This window comes from Drosophila elegans, unplaced genomic scaffold (assembly GCF_018152505.1).
Source record: "Drosophila elegans isolate 14027-0461.03 unplaced genomic scaffold, ASM1815250v1 contig_476, whole genome shotgun sequence".
NCBI lineage: Eukaryota > Metazoa > Arthropoda > Insecta > Diptera > Drosophilidae > Drosophila > Drosophila elegans.
Genome location: NW_024545863.1, coordinates 1,381,012 through 1,402,052, shown reverse-complemented (window position 1 = coordinate 1,402,052; position 21,041 = coordinate 1,381,012). Strand labels below are relative to the sequence as shown.

At 38.4% G+C, this 21,041-nt stretch overlaps 1 protein-coding gene and 1 long non-coding RNA gene across 2 annotated transcripts; one reads left to right on the top strand and one right to left on the bottom strand.

Moving 5' to 3' along the window:
- Window positions 1–279: 279 nt before the first annotated feature.
- On the bottom strand, window positions 280–20,582 carry LOC108148801 (serine/threonine-protein kinase Warts). The gene is made up of 8 exons (XM_017276023.2): window positions 20,322–20,582; window positions 12,733–13,697; window positions 3,200–5,489; window positions 3,018–3,138; window positions 2,567–2,682; window positions 2,424–2,502; window positions 2,167–2,362; window positions 280–2,016 (listed from the first exon to the last, which is right to left on the bottom strand). Exons 2-8 carry the CDS (start codon window positions 12,853–12,855, stop codon window positions 1,615–1,617), a joined length of 3,327 nt encoding a protein of 1,108 aa, XP_017131512.1. The 5' UTR covers window positions 12,856–13,697; window positions 20,322–20,582; the 3' UTR covers window positions 280–1,614.
- Window positions 18,972–20,332, top strand: LOC121467548. The gene is made up of 3 exons (XR_005977603.1): window positions 18,972–19,070; window positions 19,167–19,281; window positions 19,505–20,332. It is a non-coding gene; the product is annotated as an uncharacterized LOC121467548 (long non-coding RNA).
- Window positions 20,583–21,041: the final 459 nt, after the last annotated feature.

Here is a 21,041-nt window from a genome sequence, read left to right as displayed (position 1 = left end):
TTTTCGATTTCCTGCCACCTCTAGCCGCGCTATTTTAAATACAAATAATATCAAGCAAATCAAGAAACAAATGTTTTCTTTGTTCTTTGGAGATTGCCAATGTATATTAAAGAAAATAAAATAATATTTAAATTTACATATACAAGTAAAATATCTTAAATTTTACTAAAATCCGTTTTTAAAATTGTAAAATGTTGATGGCAATTAAAAGTCCGTTCATTTTTGTAGTTTGTTTTTACGTCTTCCACACCAATTCCCAAAATTAAAATTCTGAACGTCTTTTTGTATAAATTTTCTTTTCCATTTATTAATTTGCTTTAGTAAACTAATTGGCCAAGGCACACAGAGTTTGTTTGTATTTTCCTTTAATTAGCTCGATCTCTTCTCACATTTAAAATAGGTTCCATTTATATATATTTAGATAGTTATATATATATATATTCATAATAAAAACACACACACATACAAACTGAAGCTAATTAAATAGAAAAACAAAACGTTTTCCCTTTTTAGCATTTTCCAACGAACCTACGGAAAACAAAAATATTGATGTATTCTCGCTTTAGTGTTAGGCATTAAACTAGATTACGGTTAGCGGTGTCTATAAACTAAAAAACATCTTAGGGCGCTACACAACTTTAGCATAAATTACAATTAACGTTTTTCTTTACAATATTACATTTAAAAAGATTACAATTTTCTTAGCTCTCCTTCGTAATGTTTTTGTGGTTTATGTTTGCTATCAGAGAATATGTGTTGAATATTTCTCCCATTTTTTGTATGGGACTAAACAATTTGATTTGGCATTCAACAAGTTGGTCTAACTTTGCTAGATAGTTTTCACATATGTAGGTATCTCTAAGTTTGTTCTTTTTTGGAGGGAGGACACACGTTTGAAGACTTTTGCGATGAGCAGTGATATATGGATAGATAGAAAGGCACAGAGTTGAGTGCTGTAGTCCTCAAGATTAGATATAGAATATGCTTATAAGACCCGCTTATATCGCTGCCGTGCGACTTTTGGTCTCCGTTTCTCCATCGCACACCTCGCAATCTCGTCTCTGAATGGGAAGTCGTGGGATGGCCGGCATTAACCAGCCTGCTGAATTGAAATCCGGCCATCGATTGGAGGTGGGAAAAGGGAAAGGAGTGATTTTTTGGGGGCTTGGGTAAATTCGCGTTCTCGTCTCGTTTAAGGCATTTTGCATTTGCTTTGAGCACCAGAAATGCTCGATTTTCCAGTTGGTCCCTTTGCTTCCTAACATTTTATGTTTAAAGCGGTCGATTTGGAGTAGTATAGAAGGATATTAATATATTCATTTAAAAGTCCAAGTTCCGACTCGCTTTGCTTGTTTTCATCTATTCTGTTTCGTTTTAAATTTATTCAGTTCATGCCCGCGGGCATCTATGTATATATATTTGTATGTTTATGTATAGTTGCCTTCGCTACTTTCTCCTATAATTTATATAATATATATAGTTTCATTTTATAGTCACGCACTCTTTACAAAAACCCACTCGACAATTTCTCTCCCCTTTGTGACTATTTGACTAACGATGATTTTGGGGGGTGGGATGGATGTTGGGGGTGGGGTAGGTGATTTTCAGGCGTATTCAGACGTAAACCGGCGCCTGATCGTCCGTCATATCCGGTTGCTGCTTATCGTCAAAGAATCGTCTGAAGGTAAATTCGAAAAATCCGTGGAAAGGACGATCGTTCAGATCGATATCATCGCCGCTGCTCATGTTTGAGTCATTTGAGCGCAGCTTTTCGGGATCCACGGGATCGAAGTTGGACGTGTCCGTCGGGTGTTTGATTTCCGGTATGTAGGGCGCCTTCTGCTTTCGCATGTCCGCAAAGTCGATGCCCTTGAAGAAGTCATGACCCTTGACCTCATCCACGCTTTTCCCCAGCCGCTTGTCCGCAGCCGCGCAAAGTCTCCGTATCAAATCGGTGGCATCCCGTGATAATTCGGCTTGTGGCGGTATGTGTAGAGTTTTCTCCCAGTTAATTACCTACAAGAAACAAAAAATTATTATAAATATTCATTACAACTTAGGGAGAAAAGTAATTGTTAATTTAGATCTGAAGAATTCGGGTTTTTTGTCTTTTTAAATTTTAAAGTTACTGCCCAGAAACCAGATATCTAGTAATTAATATCACACCTTTTGTTGCGTTTCCAGCGGACTGTTGGCCAGGAAGGGCGGCTGACCCACCAGCATCTCGTAGAGGATGACGCCAACGCTCCAGTAATCACACAGCTGCGTATATCCACTCCTTTCCAAAACCTCGGGTGCAATGTAGTTGGGTGTGCCCACCAGCGAGTGGGCCAGGACTCTTTGGTGATCGCGCATCCGTCGCCTGCGAGTTCGGCATACTTTTATTAATTGCTTCATTTATTAATTAAGCGTACGAAACTCACCTCTCCAGCACTGTGGGCTTGGGTCCGTTCTCCGAGTATTCCTCCCACGGTTCCATCGAATCCTGACGCGAGTGGTTACCTGTCATTTGTAGAAGGCTTTAATTAGAAGAGTTTATAGTTTGGTTTTTTTAGCTAAGACGCACCATTCTCCTGGTAGTACTTTGAGTTGTGCGTCCATCGGAATCCCGTGCACAGACCAAAATCGGTGAGTTTTATGTGCCCGTCTCTGTCGATGAGTATGTTGTCAGGCTTGATGTCTCTGCGAAAGGATAAAGATTATCTTAAGTGTTTTGGTTTTATATACATTTTGAAATAAAGTTGTATATTTTACTTTTCTTTAGCAATTTTAAAACCATTAACTTATGTAAATTGTAGTTTTTTTTTGAATAATAATGAGTAAGTTTAAGCATTTGAACATATTATTGTGACCCACTGCATATAAGAAAATTGTCTGAATCTGTGAGTGAAACAAGCCTGAAATGATTTTCTAGATACCTTAAACCCACAACTTTTGCTCAAAATTTGTTAGAAAATCTCTGTTTTATCTGGTGACAAACTGGATGATCAACTCAGTGATTTTAAAAGCTCCACTACCTGTGAATAAAGCCCATTTTATGGACGCTGTCCACGGCGCAAGTGACCTCGGCAATGTAGAATCTAGCCAGCTCCTCCTCGAAAATGCCCAGCTTGATGAGCAGTGACATCAGATCGCCACCTGCAGAATAAATGAAAATCATTATAAATCTCCCTATATTCACAATGATTGCAATACTCACCCGGTATGTAGTCCATCACAAAGTATAGGTTATCCTTATCCTGAAAACTGTAGTACAACTTCACCACCCAATTGTTGTCGGCCTCAGCGAGAATATCTCTTTCTGCCTTGACATGAGCCACTTGGTTGCGCTTAAGGACATCGGCTTTTCGCAGGGTTTTCATCGCATACAAATGATTGGATGTGTCGATTTTGCGCACTAGAGTCACCTCACCGAAGGCACCCACTCCAATGGTTTTCAGTTTCATGAACATGCTCTTGTCCATTTTGGCGCGCTTCAATCGGATGTAGTTGCTCTCCTTTTGATTCAGCATTTTCCTCATCTCAATCTGCGTTTGATCGGGCAGCCCCACCTTAAGCATTTCCTTTTCCAACTGATTTTTGCGATAGGTTCGCTGGCGATAGGACTTGATCACGTTCTCTATGTGCTGTTCCATGAAGAACTTGAAGGCTTGCGGGGAATACTGCCTGATGCGGAACTCCTTGCGTTCCTCCTCCTTTTCCTTCGAGATTTTCTTTCGCTCCGGGATGGGTGACGCGTGTTTGATCTTCTTGCAGGTGTTCGATGAGGAGGCCGTAGTGCTGGTGGATCCATTGCTGCCCCCCGAACTATTTGCTCCCGTGTTCGCGGAGGCATTATTATATTTGGCTGGCGGTATGGGTGGCGTGGTGGCCAAATTGCTATTGCTTATTTGTATGTTGTTGTTATTGCAGCTGGTGGGTGGTTTCATTTCGCCATTGTTGTTATTACTTTGATAGGGCGGTGGTGGTGGCAGTTGCCTACTGGGATTTCCATTGGTTAGCTTTTGTTGATCTCGTTCCCGCTCCCTTTGATCCCTTTCTCTTTGAGCCTGTGCTTGGAGCACCCTCAAAGCCTGAAGTTGCTGCTGTTGCTGCTGGTGTTGCTGCTGCTGCTGCTGCTGGTGGTGGTGCTGCTGTTGCTGTTGCACTTGTTGCTGCTGCTGTTGCTGTTGCACTTGTTGCTGTTGCCCCACCGTGGCCGCCTTGGCCTGCATGCTCTTGGCATAGGAGGGCGGCTCCAAACAGTTTGGCGGCTTGCTACTCAGACCCACCAAAGGTGGTGTTGTGGGCGTGGGCGGCTTTGATTGCTGGTGCTGATGCTGGTGGTGTTGCGCCGCCGCTGCCGCCTGCTGCTGCTGCTGCACCACTGCTGCGGACTTTTGGGGATACGAGGGTGGTGCCGCCATGACATGAACAGGTGAGTTGCTGGCGGAGGCACTCGAAGGAGATTGTGGTGCCACTGCCGTTTGGAGCACGGGCTTTTGCACCTGCGTGCTCTTCACACTCTGCATTATGATGGGCTGCTGACTTCGGGCTTGGTAAACGCGTGGCTGTGGCTTGGCCAGTGGTGCTGGTGGCAGGGACACGGTGATGGGGCTCGGTGATCCTGCCGAGGTGGCCGAATATATCCCACTACTTGGTGATTTCCTGTAATCCGATTGCTGCGATTGCGTGGGCGATTGCCGCGATTGCATGGAGGCCGTGTAACTGGGCGGTGGTGGCGGTGGTGCTCCTGCTCCCGACTGTATTAAGTATGGTGGTGGTGGCTCAACCACTGCGCCACTTCCACCTCCAGGATACAGATTCAGGGATTTCAATTGCTGCGACAGCTGCTGCTGCTGCTGTTGGCTCTTCAACCCATTCTGGGTTATAACCGGCGAGTTCCCACGCTGATTGGGTGGCGCTATCGCCGGCGGGCGGTTCAAGGCCGGCGATCGGCGTTTCACATACGCCTGGCTGGTGGGCGGCACTGGCGGCGGTGGCGTGGCCGCACTGGATGCGGTGGGATTCCGTGGGGGCGGCGCCGGTGGTGCCACCTCACTGAAACCACTGGGGGATGGTGAAAATCCACCATTTCCCCCTGGATTTCCAACCGTCCGCGAGCTCGGCTGGTGGGTGTGGTGCGAATGCGGGCTGTCGGAACGGGAACTTCCGGCTCCGGAATCCAGGGCCGGACTGCAGCGCAGGTAGTGACTGCTCGCCGTGTCCCGCTCGATGCTCGGCTTCCGGATCAGCTTGTTCGGCATCAGAGCCGTCATCATCCGTCCATTCGCCACGCACACGCCCACTCCCACGCCTACGCCCACTCCGGATACGGAAATGGAGCCTGATCCTGGCTGACCTACAATGGCGGGGGGCGGCGGGATGACCACGTCCGGCGACGGAGACGCGGAGGGCGGTGGTTCCATCGGCGGCTTGGCGTGGTGATAATCCGGAGTAAGTGCATCATTGCGTCCGTTGGCCGCCGTATATCGCAGAGGTGTGTAATTCTGGAAAATATGAAGTTTATTAGTAAGTGTAAATAAATGGTGATTCTTAACAATGGGATGTGTTTTATTGGATTCAAAATGATATAAAAACAGTCGTTAAAATGAAACCCTGGATTATTTGTTATTAATTGTTTAACCTACTAAAGAAGTTTAAGTACACTTTGCACTGAAATGTTTGTACATATTTTACAGACAACAATTCAAAATCGGTACTCAGAAAGTCGTTCAGAGAACCCAACACCCCCACTTAAGCACCGTCCCCTTAAAATCCGATCACCAGCTTTCCACTACGCCCATGAGTAATCGAAATTCCTGCACTGGAAAAAACTCCCCTGCATGTCAATGTTTGTGATCGAGTGTTTGCATCAAAAACTAAACAAAAGGCGTGCATACAAAAAAAAAACAAAAACAAAAACAAAGAGCAACAAAAGAAGAATCAGAGGCTAAAACAAAAGACCAAAGAAATTAGGCGACCAAAGCAACGAAATAAAATTCTTGCCATCGTCGTGAAATTCCTAAAAGTCAAGCGCAGGCAATGGGTGCGAGCGAGATGGATAGAATTAGGGGAGCAGAAGGAAGAGAGTGGGAGATAGGAGAAGAAGAAGAGCCGGCTGCCAGATGCGCTCCAAAACATAAAAACAAATACACTTGCAGCAAAGGTTGCCCTTGCTCCCATCTCGCTCCCACATAATTGTATGTCTCGCCTTGTTCTTTTTGCCTCTCTTTCTCTCCTCGCCAGCTACCCGTTTTACGCGTTCTTTTGATGCCTCTCCTGCGTCTTCCGTCTGCCTCCCACCACCAATCGTTTGCCCTTTTGTGACTGATCCTCGATTTTATGACTTTGAATGCACGACTCTCTTCGCTCTCTTTCTTTTAGAGATGGCAACACGATGGGAATGTTTATGCGATATTACTTTTGTATTTTATTTTAAATTAATTTCTTGACATAAATCTGTACATATACATGATCTTCAGAGCGGACAATATCGTTGAATATTTTTCTTAATCGAAAAGGCCTCTTGTTTGTACAGGAAACATTAAGGGGATGTGTATATTTAAGAGGTGTTAATAACCCCATTTTCTGAATAATTATTCAAAAATGTTACACTTGTCCCCCAAAGTTAGGAATAAATTAACTTGTACTTTATTGCAATTAATATAATTAATTACTTTTGGCTCATAATAAGATAACAATCGCTTATAAATTTGCATACATAAATCATTTGGCAAGTGTTTTGGTGCTTTTAACTTGATTCCGTTTATTTGTAAAATAAAAGTGTAATTTCTACATTTTTTAAATTTACTTAACAGTCTAGTGTAACCAAATCAAAAAAATATCTGGTTTAATATAATTTTTATGATGCTAAATTGGTCACAAACTTTATGGCACTCTTTTTGAGAACCATTGTGGGGAATTTCACCCATTCTATATGTCACAAGTATTTTGATGGGCATCAAATTAAAACCAAGGACGCGAAGCCAGCGAAACCCGACAAAGACCCCCAGCAGACTGTTCGTCGCTCTTTGAGGGGGAAGAAGAAGATTTGGGGACCCCCGAATCCCCATTTCCTCAATTCTTCCACGCCGTCTTACATGAAAGCCAATTTACGGCAAATTAGCGAAAGCCAATGGGCTCACTAAATCAGCAAGTGCAAAAAGACCAAGAAAAAAGTGTCGCCCACGCAAATTGGCATTGCTGAATTTTCAAATAAAATAAATTGGATTTACCAGGGGGGACTATACAACGTAGAATTGCCGAAACACTTTCGCTAATCCACTTAAGCTTCTTTGCTTTGCGGTCGTCAATGCAATTTGCAAAGTGATTAAGCTTTAAGCAAGGTCAATGGAAGGTTTGGATTAAAAAAAAACGTAGATACACACATCAAAGTTTCAATCATAATTGGCTAAAGAAGTTCTGTATAAAAAATACAATTTTATTTAAACACCCATTTTTGTATGTAGTATGTAGTTTAAATCACCTTATTCACCATTTACAATCTGTATACCCTTGAACCTGAGACTATCTAACCTGGTATCAAAGCTACATATATTAAAATATTAAGGTTGAAAAAATATGAATTTGTTTGAATTTTCTCAAAAATGTGCATGGGGCAATCGTCAACTGAATACATCAAACTTTTAAATTCTTGGCAACTGACAAATATTTGTGTAAAAATGTTGGCACGGGGAGGACTAGCTAAGATGACAAATATCATTTTTAATCAATATATTGATTTTTTTAATATTAAAAATTGGTTTCTTAAATTTATTATTAACGTGAAACTAAAGTTTAAGTCCCAGCCACATACAAAATGTAATTCTTCCTAGAATATATTAAATAGAAAAGTGAACTATTTATCCAAATTTCCCACTGCGGGCTGCTGGCACTAGGTACTGGGAATACCTCATACCGATCAGACCATAGAAGCACTATGGATATAGCCAAACATTCCGCCGCACTCCTACTTTTGTTTGTGTTTGTAGTTGCGGGGCTGATCTGCGTGTGTCTGTTTGTCTTTTGTTATTATTAGAGGCAACACACATTCTTTTTTCGGCGATTGCTGCTGCTGATATGTGTTGGATAGCTGTACTATATATGATATACACACACACATATATTGAGGTGAAAATTCCTGAGAAAATAGCTAAGCGAGAATAAAGAAAATCAAGTGAAAGCAACCCACCGACAGGTTTAACAAATTTTTCGCACGAAAATCGCGCAAATTAGTTGAAAATTGCACCCCAAGGAATTCCATTTCGCTCGAAATGAAATGTGTCCCCCATAAAATGTTTACAGACAGCAACAGTGAAAACGAAAATTAAATGTATTGGCAAGTAAAATGAGATCTTGCCTAAAAAGCATTAAAATATTACATTTTAAAAGAAACTTACAATAAAAAAAATGTATTTATAATTTTTTCCTCTTTGAAGATAAATTAAATTAAACATAATCATTATTTTTTTATGTATACTAGTAACGGAAATTGTTTTACCTGTAACCTTAACAAAATATTCGTTATAATTTAAGTCCCTAAAGGATTTTAAGTTTAAGTTTACAGTAATCCTTATACATTATCCAGTTAATTAGATGATATTTATGTCATTCCTTATTTTTAAATATCATTTCCATATTTTCAAACTTAACTCGCACTTTTCACACACAGTGTGTCAAGTTTTTGTATAAATGACTGAATTCGCACCAAATCTAAAATTGGGATTACATGTGTACGCCACCATAGCCCCACCAAAAAAGTCACAGATCAGATGGATGGAGTAGACCCTGAATTGAAATTGTCACAGGTTTGGACCTCCCCTCCCACAAATCGATGGCTTAGTTTTGTTTACTAATTTATTTATGGATTATTTTAATTTTTATTGTAATGGCATTTGGCTTACTGTTAAATGCGTTGGCGTCGCGGCTTGTTCATTCGGTTTTCGCTGCCTTTTTGGCGTTTGGATTTTTATTTATTATCAGTGTTTGTTATTTAAATTAATTTCTGCGCATACCGAGTCTCGCCATTGAGATATGGATATTTATAGCAGAAGCAAAATTAATTTGTTAAGAAGCAGTTTTGTTGGAAGCTAGGCAGCTAAAATGCCGCTTAAAAAAGATTTTCTACTTTAGTATGGAATTTAGATACTCATTTTTTTTACAAGTTTTTAGGTATTTTTAGAAAAATTATTTTTTGAGATTTAAAAGTTATATAAAGATTTGGTAAGAAAATAATATTAATATTTTCCAGAATGTTTAATAAAGTTAGTTTTTTTTTATAGGTTTTTGTGCTCAAGACCAAAAGAGCACCCTTTGTATTTTAATGGGTATCAAAACGATGGGTAGTTGACCGAGTGGAAAACGTTTGTGTGGGCGTGAACATGGTCGCTGAAAGTGTTGATCGGGCCGTGCATAAATTTCGTATTTATGTATCGTCTATCGTTTATCGCTCTGACATGCACTGCCCACATATGGACGCAACCCCCCTCACCATCCAGTCTGACAAACATATGCGCCATATATGAGCAGATTATGGGTTTCTGGTATTTAGCGCGCAGCATGACCAATTAGCCGGACCATTGTGCTTCAGCCGGCGGCGCAGGCGTAGGCCGAAATGTCAGGCGAAAGTTGGCCAAAACAGAAAACCATAAGCCGAAAACCGAGACCCGAAAACCCCACCAACCGAAAAGCCAAGAGCCTATGTGCCAATGCCAATGGCAGCAGCAATTGCAGCATTAAATTGGCCTGTCCAAACTGGCCGCAGTCATAACAATTAGCCAACTCCAAAGCATATATTTTATGGCCAAAAACCTGAGCGCGCCCATTGCATGGATTAAGAGAAATCCCCCCTCAGTGTCCCCCTGAAACTCAGGAATTTCTTTAGCTGATCCTCGAATCCGAAGCCAAAGAGCCTGAACATAATTTACAGTCGCAGCAAACAGTAGCTGGCAAGTGGAGATCGTAAAACTTTAAATTGATGACCCGTCAGATAATATTTAAGAATTTTTATGTCCTCCTCCTCTTTCAAAACTCCTTTTTGCGACTCTTTCGCATATTTTTTAAAGGCCCGTTTCAGAACTTTAGGCATTTCGACGATTGAAATCTTTAATAGTGGCTTAAAACAGAATTGCTGACAGGAGAGCACTCATCGAAACGGGTTAGTCATCAGAAGTGGGTAGTTAAAGGATGTGGTGAATTATTAAAGTGGAATTCAAGCTTTCAAAGATCATATAAATGACCATAAACAAGTGATTTGAGAATGTTATGCCCTAGAGCAATATTATCTTTTTAATAGAGTAGTTTTAAGAAGAGTTATTATTGAGTGTTAAATGCAGTATTTGTGCAGTTGAGCAAAAAATGTGCTGTGCTTTCCCCGCTCTTTAACCAAAAAATGCTGTTTGTCCGTAAGCTGTAAGCTTAACACTCTTGTCACGCACTGTACCTAACTCCTGTTTTTGAGATTTCTGATAATGAGGAGAGTAACCAGTTAATAAATGATTATGGCCAGTTGCTAAGCTAATTGTGGAGATGGTGCTGAAATCTTTAGTCGATCGTGCAAGACCTACTCGACCATTAGTCATTTTCCCCCTTACCCTCAACAATCGTATTGGGGGAATTTTCGGCATTCATTGAAATCAATAGCAACCCACTCATCAGTTGGATTGGAATATATATTCCGATCTGATCGGTTGAGTTCTGAGTGTGACGTCAATGCGAAGAATCCAGGGCGATCGCGTGTACGCACACAGAAAAAATGACTCGTGTGTGTGCTCCCATTTCTCTGTCTTTTTACACAGTAAATAAAAATCCATACGATACAAGTATCATTTCGAGGATTTTACCACACAATTTGCAACCGACACTATCAGATTTTATTTGTTAATCTAAAAATATTTTAAAATTATAAAAATTATTTTATTTTATCACTTGGATACGAACGAGGATATCGATTCTTTTCTGATTTGACGAGATTTCAATACTTTTTTTCTTTTTCTGTGTGTAGCCTATTTTCTGTCCCTCTTCCGCTGGACACTTTGTCTGCCAGCCCGTCGCCACCCACCCACTTGGCAGGCAGAAGGTCAATTGCATTTCGCTTGCCAGTTCATTAATTTCACCCCCTCTTTTGACGACTCTGCTTAAGTTTAAATATAGTCCGTGTGGCAGTTGCTCTCTTTCAGTCTTTTCCTTTTGACCAGGCCAATTGCCAACTCCTGTTGCTGTTGTTGCTACAGCTGACCAACCAAGGAACCACCCACCTCCTGACATTGTTCAAACTGGCGCGCGCAGGTGAAATATCCACGTCTCGTGCCAGTTTCTAAAATTAAACTCTGACGTTATTCTTGGCAAAAGGGCATTTCGATTGTCGGATAAAGTTCGACAGTTTGGTGCTTCACGTAAAATTAGTTATTTTTTTTAGAAGAAAATAGAACTGTTAAGAGAAAATGAGTTTTAATTTTTAATTTGATTTTAGGAATATTGAATTAAATAGTTTTTTGTTTTACATTATTAACAGCTAAATAATTAAATCTTATTTTAAAACATGATTACGAATATTAATATTACTTTACAACACATTTCTAAAGTATTATTAATTTTATTTATGGAAAATATATATGATATAAATACAAATTAAAAATATTAGAAAATATTTAATGATCACGCATAAATGTCAAACAAATTAAGAGCGTTCACCCATTCACCTTTATTATTTAACTTTCCTAGTCTCGCCTCAAAAATCACCCACGCTTCAAAAACATATCGTTTCTTTGTTAGCGCTTTTGTGGCTTGCATTTTATCTGGTTGTTAGTTTTTTATTAGTTGTCGTGTCTTCTCCTTTTGTGTCTTGGCTGTCGCATCATTTGTCCAGCGACTATAAAAAGTTGTGATAAGCGTTTTTAATGGCATAACTGCCACGCGAGAGCTAAGACGATCTTAGGTGGAATGAACCGGGGCTAAGCCAAGCTTTAATAAGATGAGTTGAGTGGCATGGAGCTAAACGGTTTACTGAAATTCTTGAAGCCTGTTCTACAGCTCGAATTAAACACTTTGAGTGAGTCAGAGGTGAAAACTTCGACCCATGAATAATGTTATGAATTTTAGGGAGAAACAAAGAAAAGCTGACATTAATAACAAAATAAATTGAATGGTAAAATGTTCTGATTATTCGCCTATTGTTCGGATAAAAGCTTTTAAGATGAGTCCTAACAAGATGTTTTAAAAAGTACCTAAATTAAATTTTCCTCTTAAGGAACTTTGAAAAACGGTTTCAAGCAAATCTCATAAAACGTTTTAAGCCCCAATATAAGATCAAACTATTTTATAATAGCTAAAATCTTAGTTCATTAATCAAAGTTTGCATAGCATTTTTTCTGTTTACCATATAAATTACTTTTAAAGTTGAATGAAGATCTTCTTTAATCAACCCACTCATCATTTATCAAATCCACGATCTGATTCATAAGGCGAACTAACAAATTCATGCAAATTTATACTTTTTTATTTCCTTTTCGCTATGTGTATACAAATCTTTGAAAAGAAAAAATGTTCGCTGTTATTTAAGAATTCGGTTTGTAGATCTTTGTAGAAATCCGCGATATTAAATAATGCTGAAGAATTCGCGTTAAGAAAAAGCCATCGCTGGAACCTTAGGATTGCCGCAGTTCCTTTTCATGTATTCAAGACATATAGATTTTTAAAGTCATTACACTTAGTACTAGTATTAGACCAACTTAAAGTGTTAAGTTGACTTACCTGATTATTCCTATGGTTATTTTGTACTTCAAATCGGGTTAGGTCCTGCTTGATGCTCTCGAGGGCTTCCGCCGTGTATTTGTCATTGGGGCGACCGCCCCTTTTTTCGCCCGCTGGATGCATGATGCTGCTTCTTCGCCCTGTGATATTTAGTACTCATATCACAAAAAAATGCTCGACGACCGCCGCTCACACACACACACGCACAGCACACACACACTGGGGCACATCGGCGGCCACAAATTGCAATTTAAATAAATATTTCTGAGGCTTCTTCGTTTCTCTTGTTATTATTATTTAATTTGATGTTTTGTATAAAATACACGTAAATAGATAGATTATACTACTCGATTTGTGAATTGTTTGTTTTGCTTTGTTGAATTCGTCGTATTTCATCAGCAGGCACTTTTTTGCATTTGATTATTTGTGTGGAGACTTTATAATGAACTACTTAGTCTCGGGCATGCGAAGGTTTACGATGCTTTATTATCTTGATCTTGATATTGTTGCTCTCAATAAAGATAAATGTGTTTGCATTGCTCTTTTTCGCTGTGTAGGCTTCTGCTTTTGTTTGTCGTCGGATTATTTATCACTCGCGCCGGGAATTCTTCCACTTCACATTTGCATTATAACAAAAACTTCTCTCGCCCAGCATTCATTTTGCATGTAAATATTTCTCCTCACATTTTATTTTTTATTTTTATTTTTTGTTTTTTTTTTTCGATATTTCGTATTCTTTGTATTTTTCTGCTTTATCACAGATTCTGCGCTGGCCGCAAGCAGACACAGTTCAAATTTGAAAATAGTTGGCAGATTCCGAATCCAAACAAAGTCCCAGGCGATGAATGAATTTCATTTGAATATTTGAATATCAAAATATTAGTTGATTTTTAATTTGATGTGATTCTCGGCCTCACGGAATTTTAATTGATCCTACGCACGAATCGATGGCGGCCAACTTGGAGCTGAAAACATACGAAAAGACAGAGGGGATTTGGATGAGAAAATTGATCAAACGAAAATTGTCACACGCTATGCGAAAACGAGGTTTCGGTCGCGTTTTTAGACGCCTTTAAAGTGGCCAACTCATTCACACAAATAGCTGAGGGTCAATTCACAACGAACTTAAGAAAATTGGTCTTCATCGCAAATTTAAAAGATACAAACAAAAAGACAAAATTACTAAGTTAAATTAATTAATTGGTTCTTCCTCTATTTATGAAACCAAAAAACACCTTTTCTTTTTATAAAATCCCTTGATCATATGAGCTAAATATTAAAAACAAAAACAAATACAACTTTAAAATAAGAAGTGATATTAAACAAAAGCCAAACTAAACCTTTAACAGAGAAAACTAGGCCAACATTTTTATTGCAAAAAAAGGGGAAAATATTTTTTATATTTTTAAAAATAAGTAAAACCCTTGATACATTTTTTACTTGTCTCCTCTTAAAAGGTTTTGTTTTAGTTTCTAAAATGTTTTTGTGACTTAATCTTCGCGAAGCAAATATCCGTTGTTGACTCTACTGAAACATGGTTATTTTGCCAGTCAAAAAGTTCAAATAACCAGCACTATCTCGCCATGTTGATGGGTTGTTGGCCCATTTGAATGCCAGCGACGTGAGTCATTGAATTACGGGGGGCTTATAGAGGTGCCGGAAAATCCACACTCATTGTTCGTAATGATATAATGACCATCGCAACTTGCGAAGGAAATGCTTTCTTCTGCATGATATTCACGCCTTTTGCCGGTGTTTTTCGGATTCACACTTCCCAAGCTGCAACTGATCGAGGGCAAAAAAAAAAGTGGGGAATTCAGGTGGAAGGGGTGCACATAAATTATGATCTTATGTCATGTTTCGAATTCTGGGGAAATGAAAAAAAAACCCCACACCAAAAAAAGCAGCAACGAAAATACAAACCCATTTTTATGACGAACCATTAAGTTCACACCATATAGAGGGGATCGGGGGGCGGAGGGAGTGGCGTGCGCACCTGACTATGAAATAGCCATCGACAGATAGATATGTAAACAAACACGGAATTTCGCCGAATTTGTGCCAAGTGCAAATGAGGAAGGAAACGCAACGAACATAGGGTTTAATTTAGCTGATCGAAGTTTTTAATACCCTGGTTAAACAATCAGAGGATCAATATAATTTGGAAAATATTATTTTATATATATATTTTATGATATCCGAAAAAGTTCTCAAATAGAACCAAACTAGGGCTACAAAATATTTAAGGATTCTAAATGTGATTAAATCAAAAGTTTAATGAAGCTTGTAATTTAAAATTTAAAAAATATTTAGCTTATAAATTATAAATTATCCTAGATTAGAAAACAGAAAGTTTGTATTCTGAAGTGACTCATCAATAAAGCAATGGTTAATAAGGGAGATATTTAATATAGTCAGCTGATGCTATATTTAATATTTCATAGAAAAATATATTGGGCAAGCTGAATCCTGTTATAAGACTAGGTTCCCCGCTATCCTTAAAAAAATACTTTGTTTCATTTCTAGATTTTTGTAGATCATTTTTAATTTAAAAAAAATGATTTTCAAAAATCGAGATGGGTTTATAGATGCATTCCTGCCATATGGATGCCTCCGTAATTAATATATAATGTTGGCTTACAAAACAGTTCGCATTCCGCTCTGCTCCCAGCACTCGCATACATACATATATCTAAAGATAATGAACCATAGACATCTGTCAACATTTAAACATGACTCTGTGCCTTGATCTGCAAACAACATTTTGATTGCCCTGTAAATTTAGTCGAACATAAAAGGCAGCACAGCAACAAAACAGCACGGCAAAATGTGAGTTTTAATTATTCTGTTGACAAAAGTTGTTTTCTTTACTTTAATTCTATTCGTTTTGCAAAGGAATGTGAATTTTGCCGGGGTTGTGTACACGAGACATAGATGATAACAGGCCGGGGGAGCATATAGATCTTGGGTGGGTAAACATCTCTCGGCCCCACGCGCCAAATCCGAATGTCAACAGAGATCGGCCCTGGCGGATATACTATATGTAGCTATGTGTAGCCTCCCGCATTATTTTTGTTTTGGTGCCAAGTTGGGAAATTTTCACATTCCACGCATACCGCCCAGTATTTTTGCGCAAATAAACGTGATTGTGTGTATGTACCCAATAAGTAATTAACAATACAAATAACTAATTCACTTGCAATGCTATCTCCCTCTCGCTCCTTCCTCCATCTCACTCCCACGCTGTGGGTTTATTTTGATTTTGATGCGTTATTAAACGACGACGCTATTGGAATTTTTAATTGTTTAATTGCGTCCAAAGTTGTGCCTCCACATAAAAGACATCCCGCCGCTTAATATCTAAAGCTATCTAAATGACTTTTATTTCTTATTTTCGTCAGTGCTTAGGCAGAATTTCGTATTTAGCATTAATTGAGACATATTATTGCCAATTATACTCATTGAACTTAGGCTATGTGGATTGTAGGTTTCCTGGATAAGAGAATGCCAGAGTTATCTTTATAATAAAGGGCTGTAAAAACAATATCTTTTTTTCGTTTCTTCCAGAAATTCCTCAGTAAAGTTATTACTTTTACCTAACCGGAATTTAAGACTTAATTGGTTACCTAATTCAAAGGTTGGGTAACGCTTTCGAATGTATTCTAAGTAGTACGTCTTATCACTTTCGTAAACTAACTGGTATTATTTATATTGTCAAGATTGTGTTTATTTTGACACTTGTACAGAGGTGTCTACAATTACACTGTGTAAGCAAAGAACTTAATACAAGTTGTATCTATCTGTGAGATTAACCCTTAAAAGTACACTTATTTCTTATTATTCATTGTATAAACATGAAGCTGCGTATTATTATATTATACAGTCAATTTTTTAAGGATAGCCTGCCTATAATATAATAGATATCCAAAGACCGTTAAATTCAGAAAGGGAACTATGATATTATTTTTTATTTTTGTTGATAGTTTAAAAAATCAAAAATTTTTAAAATAGATAAATTAAGATTTATTTCTATCTATTTCCAAATATGTAGATTTTTTTAAATTTTATTTTTCCATTAAATAGACGCATTCTAAAGCTCGATATCTTGTTATCACCAAACAGACCGGACAAGACCAGAGATCCAGAAATCCCAAAGCAATTACAGGGCCTCCAAAGAGAGTGATCGACCAAAGAGAAGCGTACAAAGGGAGGCCCAAGGGAAGTGGATAAAGGGGCGGCAAGAGAGCCGAAACACGCTGCAGGGGGCAAACACTCGGCTACACACACACAAACATTTAGTACACATACAAACGCAGAAGTGTGCGACGCGTCAGGGCAGAAGATAAAAATAGTATTAGTTGCTGATTATTATTGCAAAAATGCGCATTCCACAGCGAAGAGAGAAGGAGAAAAGGGGAGGCAGCAGGCGAAAAAAAGGGGGCGGGGTGGCAACTGCTCTGTTGTTGCTTTTGCTCCACTCTACGCGCTCTCTCTGTTTTCGTTTCGTTTTCCCTTTTTTCATCCACTCTCACACACACAAAGGCGTGTTTCAAAATGTGTGTGGAGAAGGGGGCGATAAGGGGAGGGGAATCGAAGCAAGCAAGAAAAACAAGCTAAATTGCATTTTCGTCGTCGACGACGCTCGACTTGAATTGCAGTCCAGTGGCCAAGGAGGGGGAGGGGAAAATTCCAGGGGGGCTTTAGGAGGAGGCCATGCGAAGCTGGTAGTAAGCAGACACCCCACCCCACCCTCTTATTCCCCTTGAAAACTAAAAAAGATTGATATCCCAAAAAAATTGTTTTGAAATCCTTGGAAAAATTAGATCATTGTACAAAAAAGCAATAGGTTTACAATTGAAATTTTCTAACTCTATCTTTAGCTGTGTTTGTAAAACAGATTAAAATACTCGTTTAATAATTTGCAAATATACTTAGAATATTCATCAAAAGTCAAGGTTATTTAATTACAAAATATTGAGTTGCAACAAATTAAAATTTAAGTTATAGAAAAATTCAAGTAAAGCCTAGCTGGTCAGTCGTTTACAGATTTGCGAAAACTGCGGATAAACTAAAATAAATTAAAAAAAAAAGGAAATCACAAATGGTTTGTTAAGTATACCACTATTTATTTAAATAATTTGGTGTAGGTTAAATAAATCCTGGAAAATTTAATCTGTAAAACTACACAATCAAATCAATAATCAAACTTAGTAAATAGCCAATAAACCTAAAGCTGGTGTGTCTTTAATACTTCTAAGATCCTAGTTTCGATTGGTTAATATCCTTTTGCAGAGTAACCGCCACAATTATCTTATTGACCCTCCTTACTTTCTTGTTTTATCGTTCATTTACTTTTAAAAGCGACAACAACAGCAAACAGCCCACTGTATTCGTATTTATTGCCCTGCTCTCTGAGCTTCTTATGTGTGTGTGTATCTGTGTGTGTTGTGGAATGCACACGATCAACGCCAATGGAACCTCACCTGTTCCATTCTGCCGCAGTTAACTTCGACGTCGGCAGAGCCAAGAGTACAGAGCACCAACAACAACACATTCACATAATCCACTGCGAATTGCATGCTGGAATGTGAATGGAATCCCAAAGATTTCCAGCGTCGCTGACGATGACGCCGCTGTTCGCTGGTTCAACAAAAACAACAATTACAACATTAGCAGTAACAACTACAACAACATCAATAGTAGTAGAAATAGCAAAACCAAACATTTTTTGCACTTTTGGGAGGAGATTTGTGGGTTTTTATTTACCGAGATTGGATTGGTTAAACTTGGTTGTAACTTTTTATTGAGATTTTAAACTTTTTAAAAAAAATATATCGAATTTTTCTTAGAGATTGTTGATATCCAGTGGTAAACTAAAATGGAATACAGTTTTATAAAGAAAGCACGTAAAATGCATTCTAAAACTCGAAGAAAAAATAAAAAACAATTTAGCAACTAAAGAGTGCTTGAAGCATTAAAAAACAACAAGGTTTGGGCAAGAAAAACTATACAAGTTTTAGTAACCTATGACACAGACATTTTTTAAGATTACCGACAAGCAAAGCAGCAATTTACTTTATGAATTTTGGATGGCATACCGACACACGCTGACTTCACAAAACAAGGAGGAGGTCTTAAATCCCCTTCGCCTTCCCCGCTTGCTTTGTGCTTTTTGCGAAGCATATATAAGGCCGCCTGAGAAATTATTGTCGCACTGACATTGAAGTGGCGGCGCTGCCTCTAATTACAATGGGTTGCATTGCAGTTACTTGTGCCACATTTTGCATCTTTCGTATTTACATTTACACTGCTGCTCTCGTGGTTTTTTCCTCATATCGGTTTGTGTGCTTTGATTTCATATGTAAATCGGAGGCAGCTGCTGCCCACGGTTGCATCAACACCACGTATATTGTCACATATACATTATCTTGCAGTTTCTCAGTTACAGTGGGGACTGCCCTATAGTAACCAGTGCAAAACTCGGACTTAAGTAACAAAAGGAATAAATAAAAAATCCGTTTCACATGTTTTTTAATCAGAATTAAAAAGGTACAATACCTACATATATGCCATACAAAATTGCAGAACCCTGATTTTAATATAATAGCCAAACGAAGATATACTTTGATGTGATTTAATGTAATTCAATTAATAATTGCTTAAAATTTGCACGGGAGTTTAAAATAACGTTAAAAGGAGATTTTAATTTTTAAAAATATATTTAATTATTTATATATTTGTTTTCTAATTTATTATTTTATTTTCATTGCAGCTAATATACAACATTGAAAACAAAGGTTCACACTGTAGTTTGTATATGCGGGTTTTTACTGTAGGCGACGATTGCTCTGTTTAAGCATTGTTTTTTTTTGTAATCCCGCAATTACTATTATTATTATGGTTGTTATTGCTATTGTAATTGTCGCGCTTAAGGTTTTTAACGTTAAATATTGCTTTCTTGTTGATGTTTTATAATACTTGAACTATAACGCCAATTAGATGCTATTTCAGTTGGCAAAATGTTAAATCAAAACCTGGAAAAGCATTAAGTGACCTTGCCTAAAGTCGATGGAAACATAACAAAAAATACGAAAGGAAATTCAATTTACACTGGAATTAAGTTAAATATTATTTGAGATTAATAGTTTTTCAACAACACAGCTACACCATGGGGGAAAGGGAGGGAAGATAGAAGAATTTAATCCGATTTGTGTAGCAACCTCTCGCTCTTTCTCTTTCTTTCCTTCGCTCTCCCCCACACAAATACACGCACACACATACATATATTCTACGAGAGAGCGAGAGCGAAATATGTAAATACAGCCTGTTGCATTTGTGTGTGTATTTCGCATTTCGTTTTCAGGCACTTTTCCGCACATTTTTGATTGCTTTTAGTGCGTTTTTCCGTGCAGTTTTCCTCACTTTTCCACACAGGCAATTGGAAATACACACCAGCACACTCGAAACACACACAAACGCACGCACTCGCACACAGTTTGCATGAAGTATTGCATTTTCTTTTTGGACTGAAAGATACGCAAATTCCAGCTGCAAACGTTGCATTTTCACCAGGCATTTTCCACATTTACCTTCGCTCCTTTGGGTTTTCCACGCAATTTCCTGGCTTTTCGCCTCTTTGTTCTCGCCTTTTTCGCGTTTTCCACACACTTTTCTTCTTTTTGCTCCTCTCTTTTTTCTTTCTTATTGCTTGCAAATCGCCGATATTTGAACACTTATTTCACTCGCGTTCGCTCATTTTCACTTTTCCCGTTGATTTAGTCCCATTTTCCGGGCATTTTCGATGCGTGTTTTGCTTAAATTTAGTAAAAATTAATTCGTGGTTTGTTGCTGCCGTCGTGTTCAGTGTGCCCGTGGCCGATAACGATTAAAACACCATCCGGCTGACAATAAATACCAACTTAAATACCACATGTGTTTGTTTATTGTGGTACATGTCCGTGCTAAATACTAAATAGGTATGGTTCTTGTACTCGTTAGCGAAACTGGAGGGAATTATAAGTTTCTGAATTTTCCTGTAGGTGGAGCCAAAATCTTTTTTCTTTTTTTGCCTCGGCCAAAAGTAGGCAACGTTTTAAGAAAAAACAAAGAAATTCTGAATCAACTGCTTTAAAGCAGTGTAGTTATATATTTGGTAGCGTTTTAAGAGAAAAAAAAGAAAATTTTAAAAATAAAATTGTGCAACGGACTGAATTCAAGGAGCTATCGCCAACGAGGGATTAGATATAGGTTTTTTTATAGTTGTATTTTCTTATATGTGTATGTTAAGTTAGTAGTAATTTAAGTATATA

What these genes read in the sequence shown, in the direction of transcription:
- LOC108148801 (XM_017276023.2), bottom strand. Translation starts at nt 12,855, where the DNA reads ATGCATCCAGCGGGCGAAAAAAGGGGCGGTCGCCCCAATGACAAATAC. An exon ending in ATAACCATAGGAATAATCAG is followed by an intron (nt 5,490 to 12,732) that starts GTAAGTCAACTT and finishes CATATTTTCCAG; the next exon opens with AATTACACACCTCTGCGATA. An exon ending in AAAGTACTACCAGGAGAATG is followed by an intron (nt 2,503 to 2,566) that starts GTGCGTCTTAGC and finishes TACAAATGACAG; the next exon opens with GTAACCACTCGCGTCAGGAT.